Raw genomic sequence first — 19,867 nt, 5'->3', positions numbered from 1 at the left:
AGAAAAGAAGTGAAGATAGTTAATATATATATTATATCAGTATCAGAAGTCTTCAGCTATTCTAAACAATCGAATTGCTCTCTTTAAATTAATACATCTCGCTAAAAAAAATATTAATTTGAAGATATTTCAATTAATAAAATAAAATAAAGCTGAATATATTGAAAATGTTACGAAACGAGAAAGTGCGAATGTCGAAAGTATTTTTTTAATCAATGAAACGATAATGGTAGATCGTAGTTTTCAAATAATTGCGATAATTAATCGATCGATATAATTCGATCAATAATTTGAACAATTTCCGCGCATCCCATCGCGTTACCTTTCTTGTATCTTTTTAGCACATGGCTGCTTCGCGGTTCGGCGACGCGTTCGGAATGGAATTCTGAATTCGGCGCGCGAAGTGGGGGCAGGTGGGGGGGAAGGGCGGAGTGGGGGGATGCGCGCGCGGCGCACCGCCACCCCCCACTACCCAGCCCCCCACCACGCCCCCACTACGCGCACCGAATTCCGATGCGTGACGCAGCGCCACTTGAAGGTTAAAAGTCGAACGCGCCGCGCACATCGACACGCGCTCTAATATTATATATTCTATGGTTGCGCGATCTGAAATTGGCAACACTGCTTCCGCCTTCGACGCACTTCAGTTAGTTTCCGACTGCCTTTTTCGTGTGACGTGTCGTGGTTTCGCGCGAGTTTCTTTCGTACTCGCGTTGGAATAGTTTACGGATCGCGAGTACAATCGGACAAAAAGTTTGGCGAAAAGTTCGCGGATTGAAGGCATATTATCGACGTCGCGTGTAAATACGTGCGATAAATCGTTGGCACGTATATATATATCTAGAATAAGAACGTAAAAGAAAGAGAGAGAAAGATAGAGATAAAGAGCGAAAGCGCAAGACCGCAAAAATGTCAGAGATTGATGCGAAAGTGAATATGTCGCTCGGTAAGTGGCCAGAGTCCCGACAGCTTAACGATTTTGCCAGTAATCCTGGATGAGCGTACAGTTCGCAAGCACATTGTCCCCCCAAAATCCCGTACGAATGATGAACGACAAAATGGCGTCGGCGTACATGTGCACATAGAGTACCTGCATTTGTTTTCGCTTCGTATATCCGATCCGGTTCCTCCCGCCGTGCCTCGTCTCTCCCCGACGAGGATAAACGTAGACGAGAGGGCGCATAACGGGAATAACGACGGGGATGACCTCTGCGAGGGCGAATTAAACGAAAACACGCGAGGATTGCGAGAGTGAAAAATATTTTTTACATTCTTGAAGAGGAGGCGGTATAGAAAAAAACCGAGTTCGCCGCAGTTTCTCCTTTTCACACCGTTCATTCTGGTAATCGTAGATCTTATTTCGCCGATAAATCGATGATCGCGATCTCGTCCGGGTCAGGTCGTCAATTTGTTCCAGACAAAAAGAAAGGGAGGCTGGGAAATTTCGAATGAAACACGAGGAAGCGATACAGGAACTTGTCGCTCGTCTTATATAATATTCTAGGATTGCTCGTAATTTATTTGGCCCTCGGGAAGAGAAGAGTTACTGCGAACAGGTTGACAATACTAATCTCGATCCGAGTATTAAGGAACGATTCGACTATCCATGCCAGGAAGTTTTCGTGAGAAGAATTACTCCGCTTTCATCGCATTCTGCAATTGCTATTCTTAGGAACTTTGCTTATTTCAGGAAGAAATATATCAAGTATGCGAAGTATGGATACCTTGACATACAAGAAATGGAATAGAAATATCAAGAAGCGATTAGAGAATTTTTATCAGGAACCTCTCGTACAAAGGACTGCTTTGCGTCTCTTTTTTCTTTTCAACCTCTTTTCCAAGGAAGAAAGGAATGTCTACGATAGGATGTATTGGCAGGAAAATCCATCAAAGTCCACCAAGAAACAGAATCGAGAATCAGGAATATTCTATAAAGAATTATTCTACATGCGGATTGACACTGCAAAATTTTTAACTATTCTTGCGTCTGCTGTAACTTCTGAATCAACTGGATCTTGATCGCAAGAATGGGGACACGAAATTATCTATTATAATCATTAATACATATTACGCATACAATCGATTTTCTATGATAGAAAGCATCTGGATTAACGACGTGTCGTCACATTGGGATATCATGGTTCTCCAACAACATCACACGAAAATTATGATTCTGCTTCGACTTTCAACGGTGAACTTGTGTGATGCCCAGGGCGATCCAGAGATAAAATCCGAGCGGAAATTGCAGCGGAGGGATCATCTTGATTCACGCTGCCGATATAGATGAGACAATATGCGTACAATTACAGTCCATCATGTCATCATTTAGAAATCGTCGTCGCCGGAATATGGTTCCCCAACAGCGCCTCGAGCACTATGGCTTTCTTCTCGATGGACGAAAGACCGGACTCGTGAAGAGTCTCCCAAGAAATCGTGCCAAGCACGTCGTCGCGCGACCGTGTATGACTCATCCCCGACGAAAATCTCACTCTCTCGTCGCGCGCGGGACATTGCGCAATACCGTATTTTTATCCTTTACACCGTCGACAAATCTCTTTTCGGCGAGCGACAAATATGGGAAATGGGGCACCTTCTCACACGTGAGATTTATTTAACTTTCATTTCGGACGAATGTGTGAAGGAGAGACTATATCGGTACGAATGAAATGCGAAATTAAATCTCGCTTCCTTAATTTGTGTTTGGGACGCTACCCGAAATTAATTCACAATATATTGACGTATAATATATCAAGTATAAATGTTTACTGGCAATTTGAAAATGCAGGTACTCTGTACGCAAACTGATTTTAATGAGGTTTTATAGAGAGAAAATGCGCAATCTCTAATGCTCGCAGACATTCCTAGTGGAGGAACATGTATATTTATGAATTGGTTATCTATGTAGAAAAATTAATTTAATGGGGCAATTATTTATGTGTGGGCTTCTTGAAAATCTTCTGAAATGCAATATTGTGCATGAAAGAGGTAATAATCGAATCGGAGGACTCATTACAAGAAGAATTACGACTGGTTCAGATTTCGTACGAATTTATTATATAAATAATGAGAGGAAGACAGTAAAGAGGGACAGAGAGGCACAACTCGCAAGAAGTATAACGTAAAAATTCCTGTATGAGGAGCAACATCACGAATTAGCGAAGAAATATGAACTGCAGCATTTCCCCGATTGCACATCATTCCGGATTATCCATAAAGCAGCGAATGACGAATGCGGATAAAAATAAATGGACACTGAAAATTAAAATGCAACGCGAAAACTTATATTGCACATAAAAAATATCTTTTTAGTAGTTTAATCGTGCTTTGAAAAAGCATTACTTCTTTCGAATGAGATTGAGGATGACTAATAATTTCTTTTGTTTTAAATTTTGTGTCGTTTTTCTATAAACATTTTATTTTTTTATTAAATTGTGTAATTTTAATACAATTTAGATTAATTAAAAATTAGCATATGATTTATATATATCTTTTTTTCTCCGCGATTGTCTCTCTATGAACTGGCATTTTTTTTTTATTTGATTATTAATTTCATATAATGATTTCAAAAATTGATTGTCCATCAACTTAACAATTAGAATCTTTTACATTTAATTTTATTGTGATAAATTGAAAAAGATATAATCACAAAAAGATTCTTTTTTCCAACGCTGACTGGATACATGTCGACGTGATAATTTGAAACAAAAAATATTTATTTGAGAGAAATCGCGCTCCTTCATTGGAATTAAAATTATGCACCAAGAAATTAAACGTTTTTAAAATAAAGATTAGAGAGATCCACCATCGTCGTACGTTTGCCGTACGCTCATTAAATGTTGCGCATTTTCTTCCTTTTAAGATGAGATCATAAAGATGGAGAAAAAGAAAAAGAACGCGGCGGCGAATGGAAAAACCGGCGGTCCCAACCGCAATCGCGGTACTATAAGAAGCCGAGCCGGATTTAGAGGGAGAGGAGGAATCAATGGAAGAATCAAACGGGGCAATGTCGGAGTCATCGTGAAGAAACAGCAGCAGCAACAGACTTGGCAGCGCAACGCGAATAACACGAATAACGTTCGCGGTTTCGCTAAGAATCGCTTCAAGAAGAATCTCGGCAATCTCACGAGATCACGCAGCAACTTGAGCTTGAACCAGAAAACGAACGCGAGAGGTGCGTTCAACGTGCGTCGTGGCAGAAACAATAGATTCCCCAATTTGACTCGCAGCAGAAGTCGCACGAACCTGACGTTCAATCAGGGCGGCTTCTTCACAAACAACAAGAGCCCGTTAAAGAGAACGAGCAGCTTGCCCAATCTCCGAGATCCGAATTCTGTCCACAATCGTCTGGGATATCAAAGTCCTGCTCAGATCGCCTATCGGAATCGCGTGAAACGTGCGAAGCAGCTGCTGCTACAGAGACAGAACCAGAGACTGAACTTGCAGAATCAATTCAGAGTGAGTATTGAATATTCTTTCATGTATATGTGTATAAAAATGATATACAAGTACACCGATGATGATATACATACGTATATATTGTTACAGCTGGCACAGACCGGGCAGAAGAATCTACTCTCTATGCAGCCAAGGAGCGCTTTGGCAAGACAACAGATATTAACATCGCAGCGTCGCTTTACAACTGGTGGATTGCGATCCGATCAAATCGCTCGTGCTCAAAGACGGGCGCAATACGAACAAAAATTGATGAGAATGAAGTAAATTTATAATTCGTCAAATTAAATCTCGCAGAGTTGGTTATTCTTTCATATTTGTGTCACAAGCATTAAATTATAGAAATTTTTTAATATTTAATATTTTATATCTATCATAACTCAACGATGATGATGATAGATAAAAAAAATAATTGTTCTTCCGCGGTAAAATACAATCTCTTAAATACAATGATATTGTAGCTCTGCTCGATTGATTCCTACTCCAAATGTCAACTTTATGTGCACGTTGGGAAGCGAATACACACCTACCGCTATACGTCAGCGACCACTCACTCTCACCCCGAGTCGACACACTGCGACTATCGGTGGCATGCGACAGCTGCCCAGAGGACGATCGCCATACAGACAAAGTGCACCGGGTGTAAATATGGTAAATAAATTTTCTTTTACAATTTTTTCTCTTAAAATACTCATTTTTTCAATTTAATTCAACTTTTTTATTATTTGATTATTAACTTTCATATAATGATCTCAAAAATTGATTAGCCATCAACTTGTAACAATTAGAATCTTTTATATTTAATTTTATTATAATAAATTGAAAAAGATATATAATCACAAAAAGAGTGATATATATTATATGTCATATATTTATATAACAAATATATATATTTATCATAATTCCAGGTTGGTCGAGCACCGTTATTCGGTCGACAACGCTCAAGATCGAGATCACGATCGCGCTCCGGCATGCACAACACGAATACATCCGATTCCAGTGGAGATGTCGACGACCGCAGTTTCAGCGAAGTTATGTATAGTCTATCGGGAAATCTCGGCGTTACAGGGCGAACTCTTAATGATCGGTTTAGCTTTTAACTTGTAGTCTCGAAAAATTTACTTTATATTCAAAAACTTATTGATAATCTATTATTGATAATTTACTGGTAATATTTGAAGCGAAGGGAGAGTAATTTTTGTTTTTAACAGTATAGATAAAATGTTCTTTTTTTTTTCTAAACGTTATAAATGACAACGTAATGCATTAATTAACGCATCTTCACGTATATTTTTTTTCATTTATTTTAATGCAAAAGTTGATTTAAAGTATCGCTTTTTAGCATTTGCACGTGTGTACAAACTATTTGTAGGGAATATCATAAAAGGTAGCACTTTCATCAGAGGTATGTATTATAATAATACATAAGGATAGTATGAGAAGCGATTTTCATCTATCAGAATTAAAATAATCTCTGTTTTGTCTGTGTGCAATAACTTTGTAAAATCTTCAGTATTTTTTATTGCATGAAGTATAGAGAGGAGAAGTGTGTTATATTTAAATACGTAAAGCATACAGAGAAATTTGTTGAGAAGATTTCGATATTTAGGATGAAAATAAATCTTAAGTATATTACATATTTGAATGTATAATATAGATTGCTGATATCTTTTGCATGTACTTTCTTTTTGCTTTAAGAAATATACAAATCTTGACTACTGGTTGTCTTCATTTTCTTAAATTGACAACATTCTAAGTGATATTAAATATAAAGCTTATATATATATATAAAATTATATAAAACGATAATAATACAATAAAAATATGAATATATAAGGATAAGAAGTTTATATAATTATGGGGACACATGCATATGCATCAAAGTTATTCTTATTAAATTACAATTTAAATATAAGTTTTTATATCGTATTGCAGCAGCGTAATAAAATGTGTATATCATGTTTCATATAATTGGAAAACATTAGCAACGATATGCAAATGTATTTAACTTTATAACTTTCACAAACATATGTTTCATCGTAAACATTTTGAAAACTTTTATATCTTAGTTCTTACGTTCTTTTAAGTTAAGATATTAATATTGTGCTCCGCTGACTTTTTGTTATTCAAATGCGCGTATCTTTAATCAGAGTATTGGTTTACAACGGCTACACGAGCTCTTTCAACCATTGTTCCTTCAAGAAGTGATAACGAGCGCTGGATACAACGACGCAGTTGTAGAGAAATCTATACGAAAAACGTGGAAGATATTTTTAACACGAGCAATTGGAGTCGATTCGAAGTATCATCTGCGATATATAAATCGCGATTCATTTATCATCGTTGCAATAAAAAAAAAGCAAACGTAATACGAGCTCGTCGTCCATTCGACCCTCAGTCGTTTAAATGTGCACGAATAAGTACTTTTGCGAAGCGTCTCGTAAGTGAATCAAAATTTTTTCACCTGTATATTATGTATATTATGTATTTACATTACAGGCAAGAAATCGTCTAACAAAATTGTAAGAAAAAAAAACGGAATGTCATATTGAACATATAATTTTAGATGAATCGATATGATCAATGACAGTTTACATCACAGGTGTCATACACATATAGCAAATAAATAAACTGTCACTAATCATCATCATGTCGTTTGCAATATTGTCTTTAGCAAGAATATGCGCTCGAGGAATAAACAAACAGGTGAAAAAAAACATTGTAACATTAAAAAAAATGTATTATGCATGTGTCATAAAATAAGAAAAGTAATGTAAGATTATACTTATGTAAAGTATACTTGTTCTCCACATTAGCTGTTAGCGCAAAAAGTGCCGATCTTTAAACGACTAGTGCGAAATTTAGAGATACACGAGCACATGGCGTACACTTTATTGAAGGAAGCCGGAATTCCTACTCCGTCTTTCGGGGTAGCTAAGACGCCCCTCGAAGCCGTCGAGCTGGCTAAGAATCTGGACACTAAGGATCTCGTACTGAAAGCGCAGATTTTGGCCGGCGGTAGAGCAATGGGACATTTTAAGGATAGCGATATCAGCGGCGTTATAATGTGCGAAACGTGAGTAAATAATGAAAAATCAATAAACCGCTGAAGAGAAACGATTGTAATTTATTAATACAATGAAAAGAAGCGATGAGATGCGAAATAACATCTTTATCTCTATTACAGGCCGGAGCAAGTGAAGGAATTTGCGAGCAATATGCTCGGCAAGATACTAATAACTAAACAAACGGGTGCGGCTGGAAAGATATGTAATTCCGTGATGGTGACAGCACGCATGTTTCCACGGAAAGAATATTACATGGCGTTGATGCTGGAACAGGCTTTCGATGTACGTATTGTATATAAATAATACGAATTGTCCTCTCATATCAGGGGGATCAGCTGATCAGCGTTTATTTCTTTTATAAGGGGCCCGTGATGATCGTTTCCAAACGAGGCGGCGTGAATATTGAAGAGATTGCAGCTGCGCATCCCGAAGCCGTGGCTTATATACCGATCGACATAAAGAAAGGCTTGACGTCCGCGCAAGCGAACAGCGTCGCCGAGAAGCTCGGACTCACGGGGAACAGCAAAGAGATCGCGTCGATTATCGCCTGCAATCTGTACGAATTGTTCGTCGAGAAGGACGCTCTGCTCCTCGAGGTCAACCCCTTCGCGGAGGATATTTGCGGTCAATGTAAATTAGAAAAATGAATATGAGAATAAGAGTATACGATTATACTTTTCAAAGAGATTGAATGATATGTTGCTCTTTAATGCTTGCTGCAGATTACGCTCTAGATTGCAAATGTAAGTTCGACGATAGCGCTGAATTCCGACAGAAGGAATTGTTTGCGTTGAAAGACACGACTCAAATGGATCCGAAGGAGGTCGAAGCAGAGAAGTACAATTTAAATTACATAACTCTGGACGGAAATATCGGCTGTATGGTAAACGGGGCCGGTTTAGCTATGGCCACCATGGACATCATAAAACTCTACGGTGGTTTGCCGGCAAACTTCTTGGACGTCGGTGGCACCGCTACAGTCGAAACCGTGAGGGAGGGATTCAAAATATTGTCTTCGGACTCGCATGTAATTATCGGTGTGAAATTAAATCGACAATTAAACAATGCGATTGATTGGTCATTAATGATTATGGGATATTTTTCAGGTGGAAGCTATTTTAGTAAACATCTTTGGCGGCATAATGAGATGCGACATAATCGCCCAAGGGATCATCGACGCTTTTAAAGAGTTGAAGTTGAAGATACCTGTAATTGTGCGATTACAGGTAATAATTATACTTTTAAAAATTGTATTATCTGCAAATTATTTTTTTTTCTTTTTTCATTAATCCATTTATTTGTTCGTAGGGTACTAATGTTGATAAAGCTAAAAAATTGATACTAGATGCTAAGTTAGAAGTAATTTCTGTGGATGATTTTGCTCAAGCAGCCGAGACATCGGTCAAATTAGCATTGATGATGAATGTGGCAAAGTCTTTGGATTTAGATATTACATTCAGTGCTAAATTATCGGGAAAAACAAAGATCTGCGAAAAACGCAAGTGAAATTATTTTAGAACAGTTTACAAAATGTTTTATATTTGCACGTTTATAAAATATATTGTTTTGTATATAAGAAACATTTTGTTGCTAGTTCTTGTTTTATGCGGACGTAAAAAATAATTAGACCAGTTATTTGTAATGGAAGAAATTTTTTATATATTATAGTATAGTATAAAAGAAACGATCTTATTATTATACAACAGCATTCTTGAGAATTCAAATTGAGAAATCTCAAGATACTCTGGATTAATGTAATTATATATCGACATTGATAAATAAGAAATTGATTTTACCGATACCAGAGTAATTTAAAATTTTAAAAATTTAAACTCTGAACAAATCAAGAGAATCTAATAATCGAGTAATGCGAATTGAATTTTTCAATAATCGCGATTCAGGAATTCCTTAAATCCTCAAAGCTATTATCTCTTAAAGCAATATATCAAGCTGTATTACATAATATAAAAGATAAAGATATGTTAAACCAATTTTTTTTTTGCAAATTCAACTGCGAAAACTCAATTTGTTCGGCGCTGCTCGTCGTGACTCGCCATCGGAGCAGACATGCACATTCGCGAGTCTGCGCGTCGGCCCTTCTGCGTCATACTTGCGCGAGGGAAACGTCAAGTTCTTTAGGTGGGGGCCACGAGGACGAAGCTCGCGCTTGGCAGTAGACGGCCGTCGCTTAGATAAAGATGGCTACCATGTTGTCGCGGACGATCTTGCTCACGGAGGGCTTCTGCCGATTGAACGGTCCTAAGGTATGTCAAGTCGACCGGTTTCCGCGTGTAGGATTTCAATTAAGCGCCTGGCAGGTTTCGAGGGAAGGCGCAAAGTGTCCAGATAGTTGATGACGACGAATCGATGGTGGGAGAGAGAGAGAGAGAGAGAAAGAGAGAGACGATCGTCATCACTAGAGACGGCTGTAGTCTGCTAAATTGAGCGCCAGGGTCGCGAGCGATTTGAAGCCCAAGGATCTTGGAGGCGAGATTTTTCCCCGAAAAATCGACCTGACAGTTATGCAACTACGTGGAAAATTTGTTTGCGTGTCGTCCCCTCGACAGGCGCGACGTCCGTTTCCGCGTACGATTGCGTTTAATCGAATTATGTACTTGTGCAAGGACACACTTGTCAAACGATCGAGCACTCGATGATGCGGTCGTCGTTCTATTTTTGAACGAATGATTTAAATTTTCGCATGACGAGAGAGAAAATATTGACGATCAATCGTGCGCTTCCTTTATTATCTCGAATTCATACTTATTGTTATCCATAAGTAAAAAAAAAAAAGAAATGCTTCGATTAAATGCTGACACGCACGTGTTTGACAGTTGTTATCAAAATTCAAGATTCGTACGTTTGACGATATATAACTTGAATATTTGATTAAAAATCATTGTATATTATATATATAAAAACTGTCAACAATAGAGTACTAAAATCTTAATTTTGACATATCGATCTTTTTTTATTAATCGTAAATTAAAAATCGTAAATAATTGTGAAACAAAATTTAAATATTGAATAAAATTTATTTTACTTAAAGAGAGCCTTCTCAATTATTTTTATTTAAAAATTATTGTAGTCTTTAACATTCTTTAGAAAGAGTTGCGGCAAATAAATTGATAAAGGAATTTATCAGTTAAAATCTATTACACAATTCACTTCATTGTATGTGAAGTATTCATGCCAAAGCTCTACGTACAGTAGAGCTGCAATGTACGCAATATCAGCATGTAGTTCATAGATCATGCAGCCTTCAACTATAGATTTATATTTAAATCTCTACGTACATTAATCATATTACACTATTTCTATTGTGACAGACTCTACTTCACGTGTACTTTAAACTGCTCATCTTATCTTATTCTCTTGATAGAAATGAATCGTGTGTCAACAACTTTTTTATCAATTTTTTTCTTTACCTTCGGAGAGTTAGAGGTACATTTGTTATAATCCAAACAAGCGCAAGAACGATCACTAAGTTTATTACATCACAAGTCCTTCTCTCTTTCAGATATTGGCATGCAAGACTAACTTGGCGAAACAACCAGCCAGGAATTTAAATGTACATGAACATATCAGCTACAGTTTGCTCAATGAAGCCGACGTACCTACTCCGAAATTTGGCGTTGCCAAAACCGCTGACGAGGCGGCTAAACTCGCCACCGATCTGAAGACGAAAGATATCGTCTTGAAGGCTCAAGTTCTTGCTGGCGGCAGAGGGAAGGGACACTTCAAAGGAACGAGTGTCAGTGGAGTGAAGATGTGTGAAACGTAATTATGACATGTCTAAATAATATATTTAATATATATATATATATATATATATATATATATATATACATATTTTATATTTGGAAATAATTATTGAATTTATTATCGTTGTTTTCTCTGCAGTCCAGAAGAAGCCAAGTCATTGGCGAGTCAGATGCTGGGTAAACTATTGATCACGAAACAGACTGGCGAAGCCGGTAGGATATGTAACGCCGTGATGGTCACGCAACGCATGTTTCCTCGTAAAGAATACTACCTTGCTGTCATGATGGAAAGAGCCTTTGGTGTAAGTTTCGCGAAAAGAAGGCAATTGACAGATATGATATTATGATACAGAGAGAAGAGTTTTAACGGATATTTTTTATTTCAGGGTCCCGTCATAATAGCTTCCAGCCAAGGTGGAGTAAATATCGAGGAAGTTGCTGCTACGAATCCTGGCGCTATCATGTACGAACCTATCGACATCAACAAGGGAATTACGAAGGAGCAAGCGGAACGTATAGTGACCAAGCTCGGTCTCGATAACGTGAAGGATTACATTTGCAATATAATTATAAATCTTTACGAAATGTTCCTCAAAAAGGATGCTGTTCTTCTGGAAGTGAATCCTCTCGCCGAAGACATTAATGGGAACTGTAAGTCTGAAACCTTTCTTTCTCTCTTCATGATATTTTATAATTTATAATTTTTATAATTTTATTTGCGAACTTATATTCTTTTTTTTAGATTTTGCTCTGGATTGCAAGTGCCGTTTCGATGACAATGCCGAGTTCAGGCAAAAAGAACTGTTTAGTCTCAGGGATTGGTCTCAGGAGGATCCCAAGGAAGTCGAGGCTGCAAAATTCGATTTGAATTACATCGCCCTCGATGGCAATATAGGTTGCATGGTGAACGGAGCTGGATTAGCCATGGCTACGATGGATATTATAAAGTTACACGGTGGCGAACCAGCTAATTTCCTTGACGTTGGTGGTGGTGCGACGGCTTCTGCGGTGAAAGAGGCATTCAAAATCATCACCTCTGATTCACGAGTAAGTGCGTAATGTATTATTGTGTTTATCTCTATGAATTAATATACAATAATTTACGTGTATTCTTTTTTTTCTCTATATATAGGTTCACGCTCTTTTAGTTAATATTTTTGGTGGCATCATGAGATGTGACGTCATAGCAGAGGGAATTATCGCCGCGACTAAGGAGCTAAGTTTAAAAATTCCTGTCGTCGTAAGATTGCAGGTACAATATTTGCGATGCACCTTGTTTCGTAAATAATTATGGAATTGTGCAAAAAATACGTTTGGTGCTTTCGCAGGGTACCAACGTGGACGAAGCCAAAGCTCTGATCGCCAACGCGGGTTTAAAAATTGTTCCAATCGACGATCTGGACGAAGCAGCACGAGTCGCAGTGAAACTATCGACTATTGTTAAATTAGCGCAATCTGAAAATCTCAGTGTAAATTTCGAGATACCGGCAATTTCATAGATAGTGAAAAAAAAAAATATAAATGATATATTGTTATTGAAGAATATTAACGAGAATATACTCAATATTGTTAAAATATTTCACAAAAAAATTGCCTGAAAGTAATAACTAAAGTAATAACTTTATATGTGTAATAATGTATTCTCGTTACGGAGTAACATTTCAAACACAATCCTCTCTTTGATTTTTTGCGTAGAGTGAAAAATAGAATATATAGGCTTGAATATACAATCTATTTTACGAATGCGACACGATCGGCAGATATATTAAAATTTGAAAGACAGACAAATTGTTGGTGTGGATTATTATTATACATATGCGATATATAATAATCCATTTTTTTCTTTAAAACAGATATATAAATGTCTATAATACTATAAAACTGTGCGGAAGGTTATTCAAAGACATAACTTATCGTTTGCCTTATAGCAAGGCTCTGTGATTCAGTATTAAGATATTAAATTATCTAATATAATATTATCTTCCCTTTCGAACAACCACGTGTTCGTGGTGTTTAAAGATGTATAAAATAATAATGTGTTACACGCATCTATTTTTTTTTTAAAGCGAAATCTCAACTATCTCCACGTCGAAAACAAAGGGCTTTGTTTAATGTAACATATACACATGTATCGGTATATATCTGTATACATAAATTATTTTGCATAATTTTCGTTTGTCTTCGTTCCTTCAACGAACGACCGAATCGTATACTCGAAGGTGCTAATGTCAGGAAAACATTTTATACGATTATGCAAATGATCGTCCAACAAAGATATATATTGTATGCATATATTTATTCTCTCTCTGTAAACTTGCGAAATTGTATTTATGATAAAACTATCGATGACACTGCCAGTGTCGAGTCTAACGAGCGCTTTGAAAAATTTCTGTAAATATACTAACAATAAGCGGCGTTCACTCCTCTCAATCGCTAAATAAGGAGACGTAAAAAATGACACGATTCTCGAAATTCTGTACTTGTCAAATGGATAAATTAAGCGAATTTTCAAAATACTCGTATTTGTCTCCTACGGCTAATAAAATCGTAAGATTAATATCAATGGCAATTTAATTTCCTTCGTGCGTATCCAAGTTTATATATTTCAAAATAGTTATATTTCAAAAAAGTCTTTATATTTTTTAAAGGTTATTTCGTATTTCGTATTTCGCGCTTTAGAAAAAAAATCCCTCTGAACTGCTGATTAGTGTAGGATGATGCTTAATTTGGCCACACTGGATTTGACTGCGAGTTTAAATTCCGCAACGATATTTTGGCAAGTGGTGCGGTATTATTTCGCAAGCTCTCGTTTCTGCGATTTTGTGTGTAAAACAGAGAGTTTTTTAAAGACTTTTACGCGTTAGAAACATGGTGAGAACAAAGGCGGACAGAGTGCCTACAAAAGGTAGGCTAAAGTAGAACAAAGACACTTTTTGACGAATCTTATTATTAACGAGTTGCGAATATTATTATCTGTTTATGTCGTTTGTTTACAGCTGTGGGCAGCAAGGCTCCTGGAAAAATTCGCGCGGCTACTCCTGGCAAGAAAAGTAATGGCAGAAAAAGTATATCTCTCTTATACGTATTCTCCATATTCTTGGTAAAAAACAGATATTAAAGGAAATAAAATTTATATTCACAGGTGCAGGAAAAAGCTATGGAGGTGGAAATCCTTACCATCCAAGGGAAACACCGGAATGGCAGAAACCCATCACTTCCTTTATGAATATGAGTACGAGTTCAAAGACTACTGACAATAATGAAAGCAGTGAATCGTCAACAAAAGAAAAAATTGTAAGTACATAATAAAGTCATGTTTATTTATGCTTTCTAAATAATTAATTTGTATATATAAAACTATCCTTTCACTTTAGGAAAATCAGGCTTCAAACTTGTCTGAAGATCCGAATGCTGAGGAAAGCGCAACGGAGGAAGAGGATGATGATGATGAGACTGATTAAAGTATCTTCTTCCGCTTCTCGTATCTCTGTAATATTTTATTGTTAAATTATTTATATTATTTTAACTATCTCACTGTTATATATATTTTCTTAAGTCGTTCACATATTCATATGATTAAGTAATTTAGATTAGATGTCATTGCGCACAGGTAAAAACAAGATAAGTTTCTCATTCCACTGTCGTAGAAAGGCAGTTTGTGTTGATTATTGTAATAAATGTTGTAATTATTTATCAAATTAAATGTAAACAGAAGGGTTCAGCTAAATTCTTACATTTTGTTTTAAACATAAGAGAGGTAACAAAATTGATATGCTATACATTTATCGTATGACGCTAATTTTAATCATTCGACGCAAAACAATTCGAATATAATCTTCAATATTTTCCTTCAAGTGCATTGTAAAAATAAAAACATCTTTCAGAATTAAAAGCAATCGCTGCGAAAGTGCAGGAATGAGAAACTCTCGAGAGGATCCCGATAAATATACGTCACGATGCGACGTAATTCAATTTATTATCTGTAATCGCGAGCTGACGGTCGATGAATCGCGTTAAAAATAGAAAAGTACATCTCAATTTGGCATTATTTTTTCACGAGGATCTAAAAATATATATACTCGCGTACATACATACACATAAATACATACATACAACGAACGTATACACGCGCGCATGCGCGCGCGCGAAGACCCTATACGGGCGGCTTTAGGAACGCGCACGTTCAGTCAAAATTTCGGCATCGCGTTGAGAGATGCTGCCGAAAGCGGATAATTTTTGATAGAGGAGAGAGAAAACAAAGAGAAGGAAAAAAAAAAAAAAACCGCCGCTACTTATTATATATATATACATATATCCTTTTCGGTTTTCGTCGCGATTTTTCGTCGCGGGTGAGGATTCGTCGGTATCGTCGCCACCGGGGGGTCCGCTTTGTTTTTCCTTTCTTTTTTTCGTTGCCTTACAAAACGCGCCGCCGGAACTTGCTGCCGATCGTCGAACCGGCTGTGAAAAAAAACTCGGCAACCATGGCTAGTGTCTCCTATCAAATAGCGAACCTGCTGGAGAAGGTATGCGTAATCGTCGCACATCGGCATATATGACGATGTATGCGATATAGCGATGGAAAGAAATGTCATTTGTACGCTCGTGTGTTTTGCACCGAGAACTTCTTATTCCGTCATCATTCTTTCTCGATGACATAACCTAAGCTGCGTTTTCCCAATTTTTTTTTTCGGTGCAACTCGCTCGTACGAGTGTCGTAGAATGAGAGAACGCGAATTTCTCTCTCTCTCTCTTTCTCTTTTTTTTTAATAATAATTTAGAATATATTTCCTCACATGTATTCCGAAAGTTTGTACGTGTCGATTATATTCGGATATTGTGATTCCATTTCCCGCATGCCAAGTAATTGATATCTAATCGATTTCATCACTGTCTGTAATTATCGATTTCATCGTTGTCTGTATTTGTAAATTATAAATTAATCAATTATCTCTGACATTTCGAAATCAATAATAATAGATGTAATCATAGATGTAATCAATAATAGATGTTATACGTATTTTTTTGTATTATCCATAATATGATGGTGCTTGAATTGATGTGCTCCCTTTGTAGATGACATCCAGCGATAAAGACTTCAGGTTTATGGCAACTAATGACTTGATGAGCGAACTGCAAAAAGACAGCATCAAACTGGACGATGATTCCGAGCGTAAAGTTGTAAAAATGCTTCTTAAATTATTGGAAGACAAAAATGGGGAAGTGCAGAATCTTGCTGTCAAATGGTAGATTTCTTTGTCTACATATTATAATGTATTTTTTTATTTATATTTTTGTGTATTCTCCATATATATTAATTTTGTATCTTTCTCGTATGTATAAATTTTCTTGTACACTAATATATCATGTCAAATTGAAAATTATTAACACGAGTGAAATAACCAGAGAGTAGACTTGTGTATGAAGTATTATAAATATTTGTTGTCTCTATTTGAGAATTTGTTGTTCGATTGTATGATTATAAGAATGTGTGCAATTTCAGTTTGGGCCCATTAGTTAATAAAGTAAAGGATTATCAAGTGGAAACTATTGTGGACGCTCTATGTACTAATATGGTATCCGACAAGGAACAGTTACGCGATATCTCTAGCATCGGCTTGAAGACTGTCATTTCCGAACTTCCCTTGGGTTGTAGTGCATTAGTCGCAAACGTCTGTAGACGTATCACAGGCAAATTAAGCAGCGCTATTGAAAAGGTAAATTAAACTTTGTCTAACTTCGAATTTTGTATGTATCTCCGATTGATGTACATCTATACATGACACATCTTTCAGCAAGAGGATGTACCCGTACAGCTCGAAGCACTCGACATTGTTGCCGACTTGCTCTCTCGCTTTGGTGCTCTGCTAGTCACATTTCATTCTACAATTATGACCGCATTATTGCCGCAACTCTCTTCGCCGCGGCAAGCGGTTCGTAAACGCACTATAGTAGCGCTGAGTCATTTGTTGACGTCCAGCAACAATTATTTATACAACAAATTGTTGGATCATCTTCTCGATGGTCTTCAAACTCAAACGGCAAAGAACGTTATACGTACCTATATCCAGTGCATTGCTTCTATTTGGTAAGATAATCTACATCGTGTTGAATAATCAATGAAGAGAATAAATTATATCAATTTGTATCTAAATTTATTTGCAGTCGACAAGCAGGACACAGATTTGGCGAGCAGATAGAACGCGTTATGCCATTGATTGTTCAATATAGTAATGAGGATGACGATGAATTGAGGGAATATTGTTTACAAGCATTCGAATCTTTTGTTTATAGGTGTCCGAAAGAGATTACACCGCATATAAATAAAGTACATAATTCAGATTAATCTTATGTTACGACATTATATTTATACATCTTATACATTATTAAATGAAATAATTTATCTTTTAGATTATAGAGATCTGTCTAACATATATCACGTACGATCCAAATTATAATTATGACGACGATATCAACGAGCTTTCGGACAGAGAAGGTACTGCAATGGAAATAGAAGAGGACGGAGAAGAAGACGCGGAAGATGAATACTCCGATGACGACGATATGAGTTGGAAAGTTCGTCGAGCAGCCGCGAAATGTCTAGAAGCTGTTGTATCTAGCAGAAGAGAGTTGCTATCAGACCTTTATAAAGGAGTTTCACCTGCCTTGATTGCGAGGTTTAAAGGCAAGTATCAATCACCGAAATTTATCTATAGATAATAGATCAAAAGATATATATATTTTTTAATATCCTGTATATTTAACCAATCAAAATTTTATTTATCCAATGTGTATGATTATAATGTATGATATTCGCTGTTATAATTGTAGAGAGAGAAGAAAATGTCAAATCAGATATATTTCACGCATATATCGCTTTGTTGAGACAAACGAGGCCAGCTACCGGTATGCCTCTCGATCCAGACGCAATGGAAGACGATGACGGACCTGTTGCGTTGTTGCAACAGCAAGTACCATTAATAGTGAAGGCAGTTCATCGTCAAATGAAGGAAAAGAGCATCAAAACGAGACAAGATTGCTTTTCCCTGCTAAAGGAACTGGTGCTTGTTTTACCTGGCGCTTTAACTAATCATATCCCAACACTAATTCCCGGCATACAATATTCCCTGGGTGACAAGAACTCGTCCTCGAATATGAAGATCGACACTTTAGCTTTTGTGCATACGCTCTTGGTGACGCATCAAGCCGAAACGTTCCACGTTCATATGCCAGTTCTGGCACCTCCAATTATACTAGCTGTAGGAGATTCCTTCTACAAGATCGTTGCCGAAGCATTGCTCGTGTTACAGCAACTCGTACAAATAATCAGACCTCATGGTGAGTAAATGATTTTATGTTATTTAATTTTTATTTGGAATAAAAGTAGATAGATAGAGTGATATCGATAACGGAGATTTTAACGCTTATCTCAGATAAACCCTTCTACCGCAACTTCGCTCCGTTATCTAACGAAATATATCACTGCACTCTGATGAGGCTCAAAACGGCCGATATCGATCAGGAAGTGAAGGAGAGAGCCATCGCTTGTATGGGACAGATCCTTGCGCACTTTGGAGACACTCTGTCAGACAAATTGCATGTATGCCTGCCTATTTTCCTTGACAGGTTGCGCAACGAGATAACTAGGCTTACCACTGTTAAGGCTCTAACTTATATAGCCGCGTCTCCTCTGAGAGTCGATCTTAAACCAATCATGGTAAATTTATAAAATACAAGTGTATATATACACACACTATGAAAAATAGCAAAATTCTCTTCTAAAATCTTATTGTTTTTCGTAGGAAGAAGCAATACCTATTCTTGGGTCCTTTTTAAGAAAGAATCAACGAGCTTTAAAACTTTCCTCTCTTCCTCTTCTTGATACACTGGTACGCAATTATAGCTCAGCTCTGCATCCGGACTTACTTGATAAGGTATGGAATATTAGTTGTGCTGTGTATATTAATATTTAATGAAACATAGGATGATAATTTTTAATCCTTTTCACACAGGTTACTACAGAGTTACCTGCATTATTAAATGAATCAGATCTACACATTGCGCAGCTAACATTGAATCTTCTCACTACCATCGCAAAGTTACATCCAGCTGCTCTGACGAGAATTTCTGACCATATCTTGCCCGAGATACTCATCCTTGTAAAGTCTCCACTTCTTCAAGGTAAAATTGTTACACAACATTAGATTAATAATGTTTTGACATATGCGCTCAATACATTGAATTTTTATCGAAACAGGTGTCGCATTAAATTCAATGCTCGAGTTTTTCCAAGCTTTAGTGCAAACGAATTTGCCGGGTCTCGGGTACAGAGATCTTCTCGCGATGTTAATAGTTCCAGTTACTCAAACCGTACTTCACAAGCAAGCTTATCACTCACTGGCCAAGTGTGCGGCTGCGCTGTCAATTACATGGCACGAAGAAGCGCAGTGTATCGTGCAACAGTTGCTAAAGGATGTTCAGAATCCGTCAGACATTCAGAACGTCGCCCAACACATATTCGCCTTGTTGGTAATTGGAGAGATAGGAAGACATGTGTAGTACTCTGCGTTGATACCACTGCTT

The 19,867-nt window shown here is 37.0% G+C and overlaps 4 protein-coding genes across 8 annotated transcripts; all 4 read left to right on the top strand.

Moving 5' to 3' along the window:
• Nucleotides 1–633: 633 nt before the first annotated feature.
• LOC145932654 (uncharacterized) lies at nt 634–6,139 on the top strand. Of its 3 annotated transcripts, none has more exons than XM_083031768.1 (5): nt 634–2,985; nt 3,860–4,455; nt 4,546–4,715; nt 4,914–5,103; nt 5,361–6,139. In XM_083031768.1, exons 1-5 carry the CDS (start codon nt 2,919–2,921, stop codon nt 5,550–5,552), a joined length of 1,215 nt encoding a protein of 404 aa, XP_082887894.1. In that variant the 5' UTR covers nt 634–2,918; the 3' UTR covers nt 5,553–6,139. The 3 variants fall into 3 exon arrangements, with proteins under 3 accessions (XP_082887894.1, XP_082887895.1, XP_082887896.1); XM_083031769.1 differs by having other exon boundaries at nt 634–946; nt 5,361–6,137; XM_083031770.1 differs by having other exon boundaries at nt 635–824; nt 5,361–6,136.
• A 367-nt stretch (nt 6,140–6,506) lies between these two features.
• Scsbetaa (Succinyl-coenzyme A synthetase beta subunit, ADP-forming) lies at nt 6,507–13,452 on the top strand. The gene is made up of 14 exons (XM_083032174.1): nt 6,507–7,158; nt 7,269–7,528; nt 7,640–7,802; nt 7,883–8,150; nt 8,243–8,547; nt 8,627–8,746; nt 8,829–9,023; nt 9,713–9,784; nt 11,041–11,300; nt 11,424–11,586; nt 11,671–11,935; nt 12,027–12,331; nt 12,417–12,536; nt 12,613–13,452. The coding sequence occupies exons 1-14, from the start codon at nt 7,102–7,104 to the stop codon at nt 12,781–12,783; spliced, it is 2,724 nt and encodes a 907-aa protein (XP_082888300.1). The 5' UTR covers nt 6,507–7,101; the 3' UTR covers nt 12,784–13,452.
• A 585-nt stretch (nt 13,453–14,037) lies between these two features.
• LOC145948199 (PCNA-associated factor) lies at nt 14,038–15,354 on the top strand. 3 transcript variants are annotated; one of them, XM_083057947.1, is made up of 5 exons: nt 14,038–14,189; nt 14,281–14,349; nt 14,427–14,578; nt 14,659–14,773; nt 15,169–15,354. In XM_083057947.1, the coding sequence occupies exons 1-4, from the start codon at nt 14,153–14,155 to the stop codon at nt 14,743–14,745; spliced, it is 345 nt and encodes a 114-aa protein (XP_082914073.1). In that variant the 5' UTR covers nt 14,038–14,152; the 3' UTR covers nt 14,746–14,773; nt 15,169–15,354. The 3 variants fall into 3 exon arrangements, with proteins under 3 accessions (XP_082914073.1, XP_082914079.1, XP_082914063.1); XM_083057953.1 differs by having other exon boundaries at nt 14,281–14,334; nt 14,659–15,354; XM_083057937.1 differs by having other exon boundaries at nt 14,659–15,354.
• Nucleotides 15,355–15,486: 132 nt separating this feature from the next.
• On the top strand, nt 15,487–19,843 carry Cand1 (Cullin-associated and neddylation-dissociated 1). Its single transcript, XM_083032173.1, has 11 exons — nt 15,487–15,810; nt 16,361–16,530; nt 16,788–17,001; nt 17,080–17,372; nt 17,450–17,612; nt 17,696–17,969; nt 18,116–18,622; nt 18,718–19,001; nt 19,087–19,218; nt 19,297–19,465; nt 19,542–19,843. Exons 1-11 carry the CDS (start codon nt 15,769–15,771, stop codon nt 19,841–19,843), a joined length of 2,550 nt encoding a protein of 849 aa, XP_082888299.1. The 5' UTR covers nt 15,487–15,768.
• Nucleotides 19,844–19,867: the final 24 nt, after the last annotated feature.

Source organism: Prenolepis imparis, unplaced genomic scaffold, assembly GCF_030444845.1.
Source record: "Prenolepis imparis isolate NDT839.2.m4 unplaced genomic scaffold, iyPreImpa1.0 SCAF_2, whole genome shotgun sequence".
Taxonomy (NCBI): Eukaryota; Metazoa; Arthropoda; class Insecta; order Hymenoptera; family Formicidae; genus Prenolepis; species Prenolepis imparis.
Note: the sequence above shows the minus strand (reverse complement) of the source record. Positions and strands in the feature narration are given on the sequence as shown.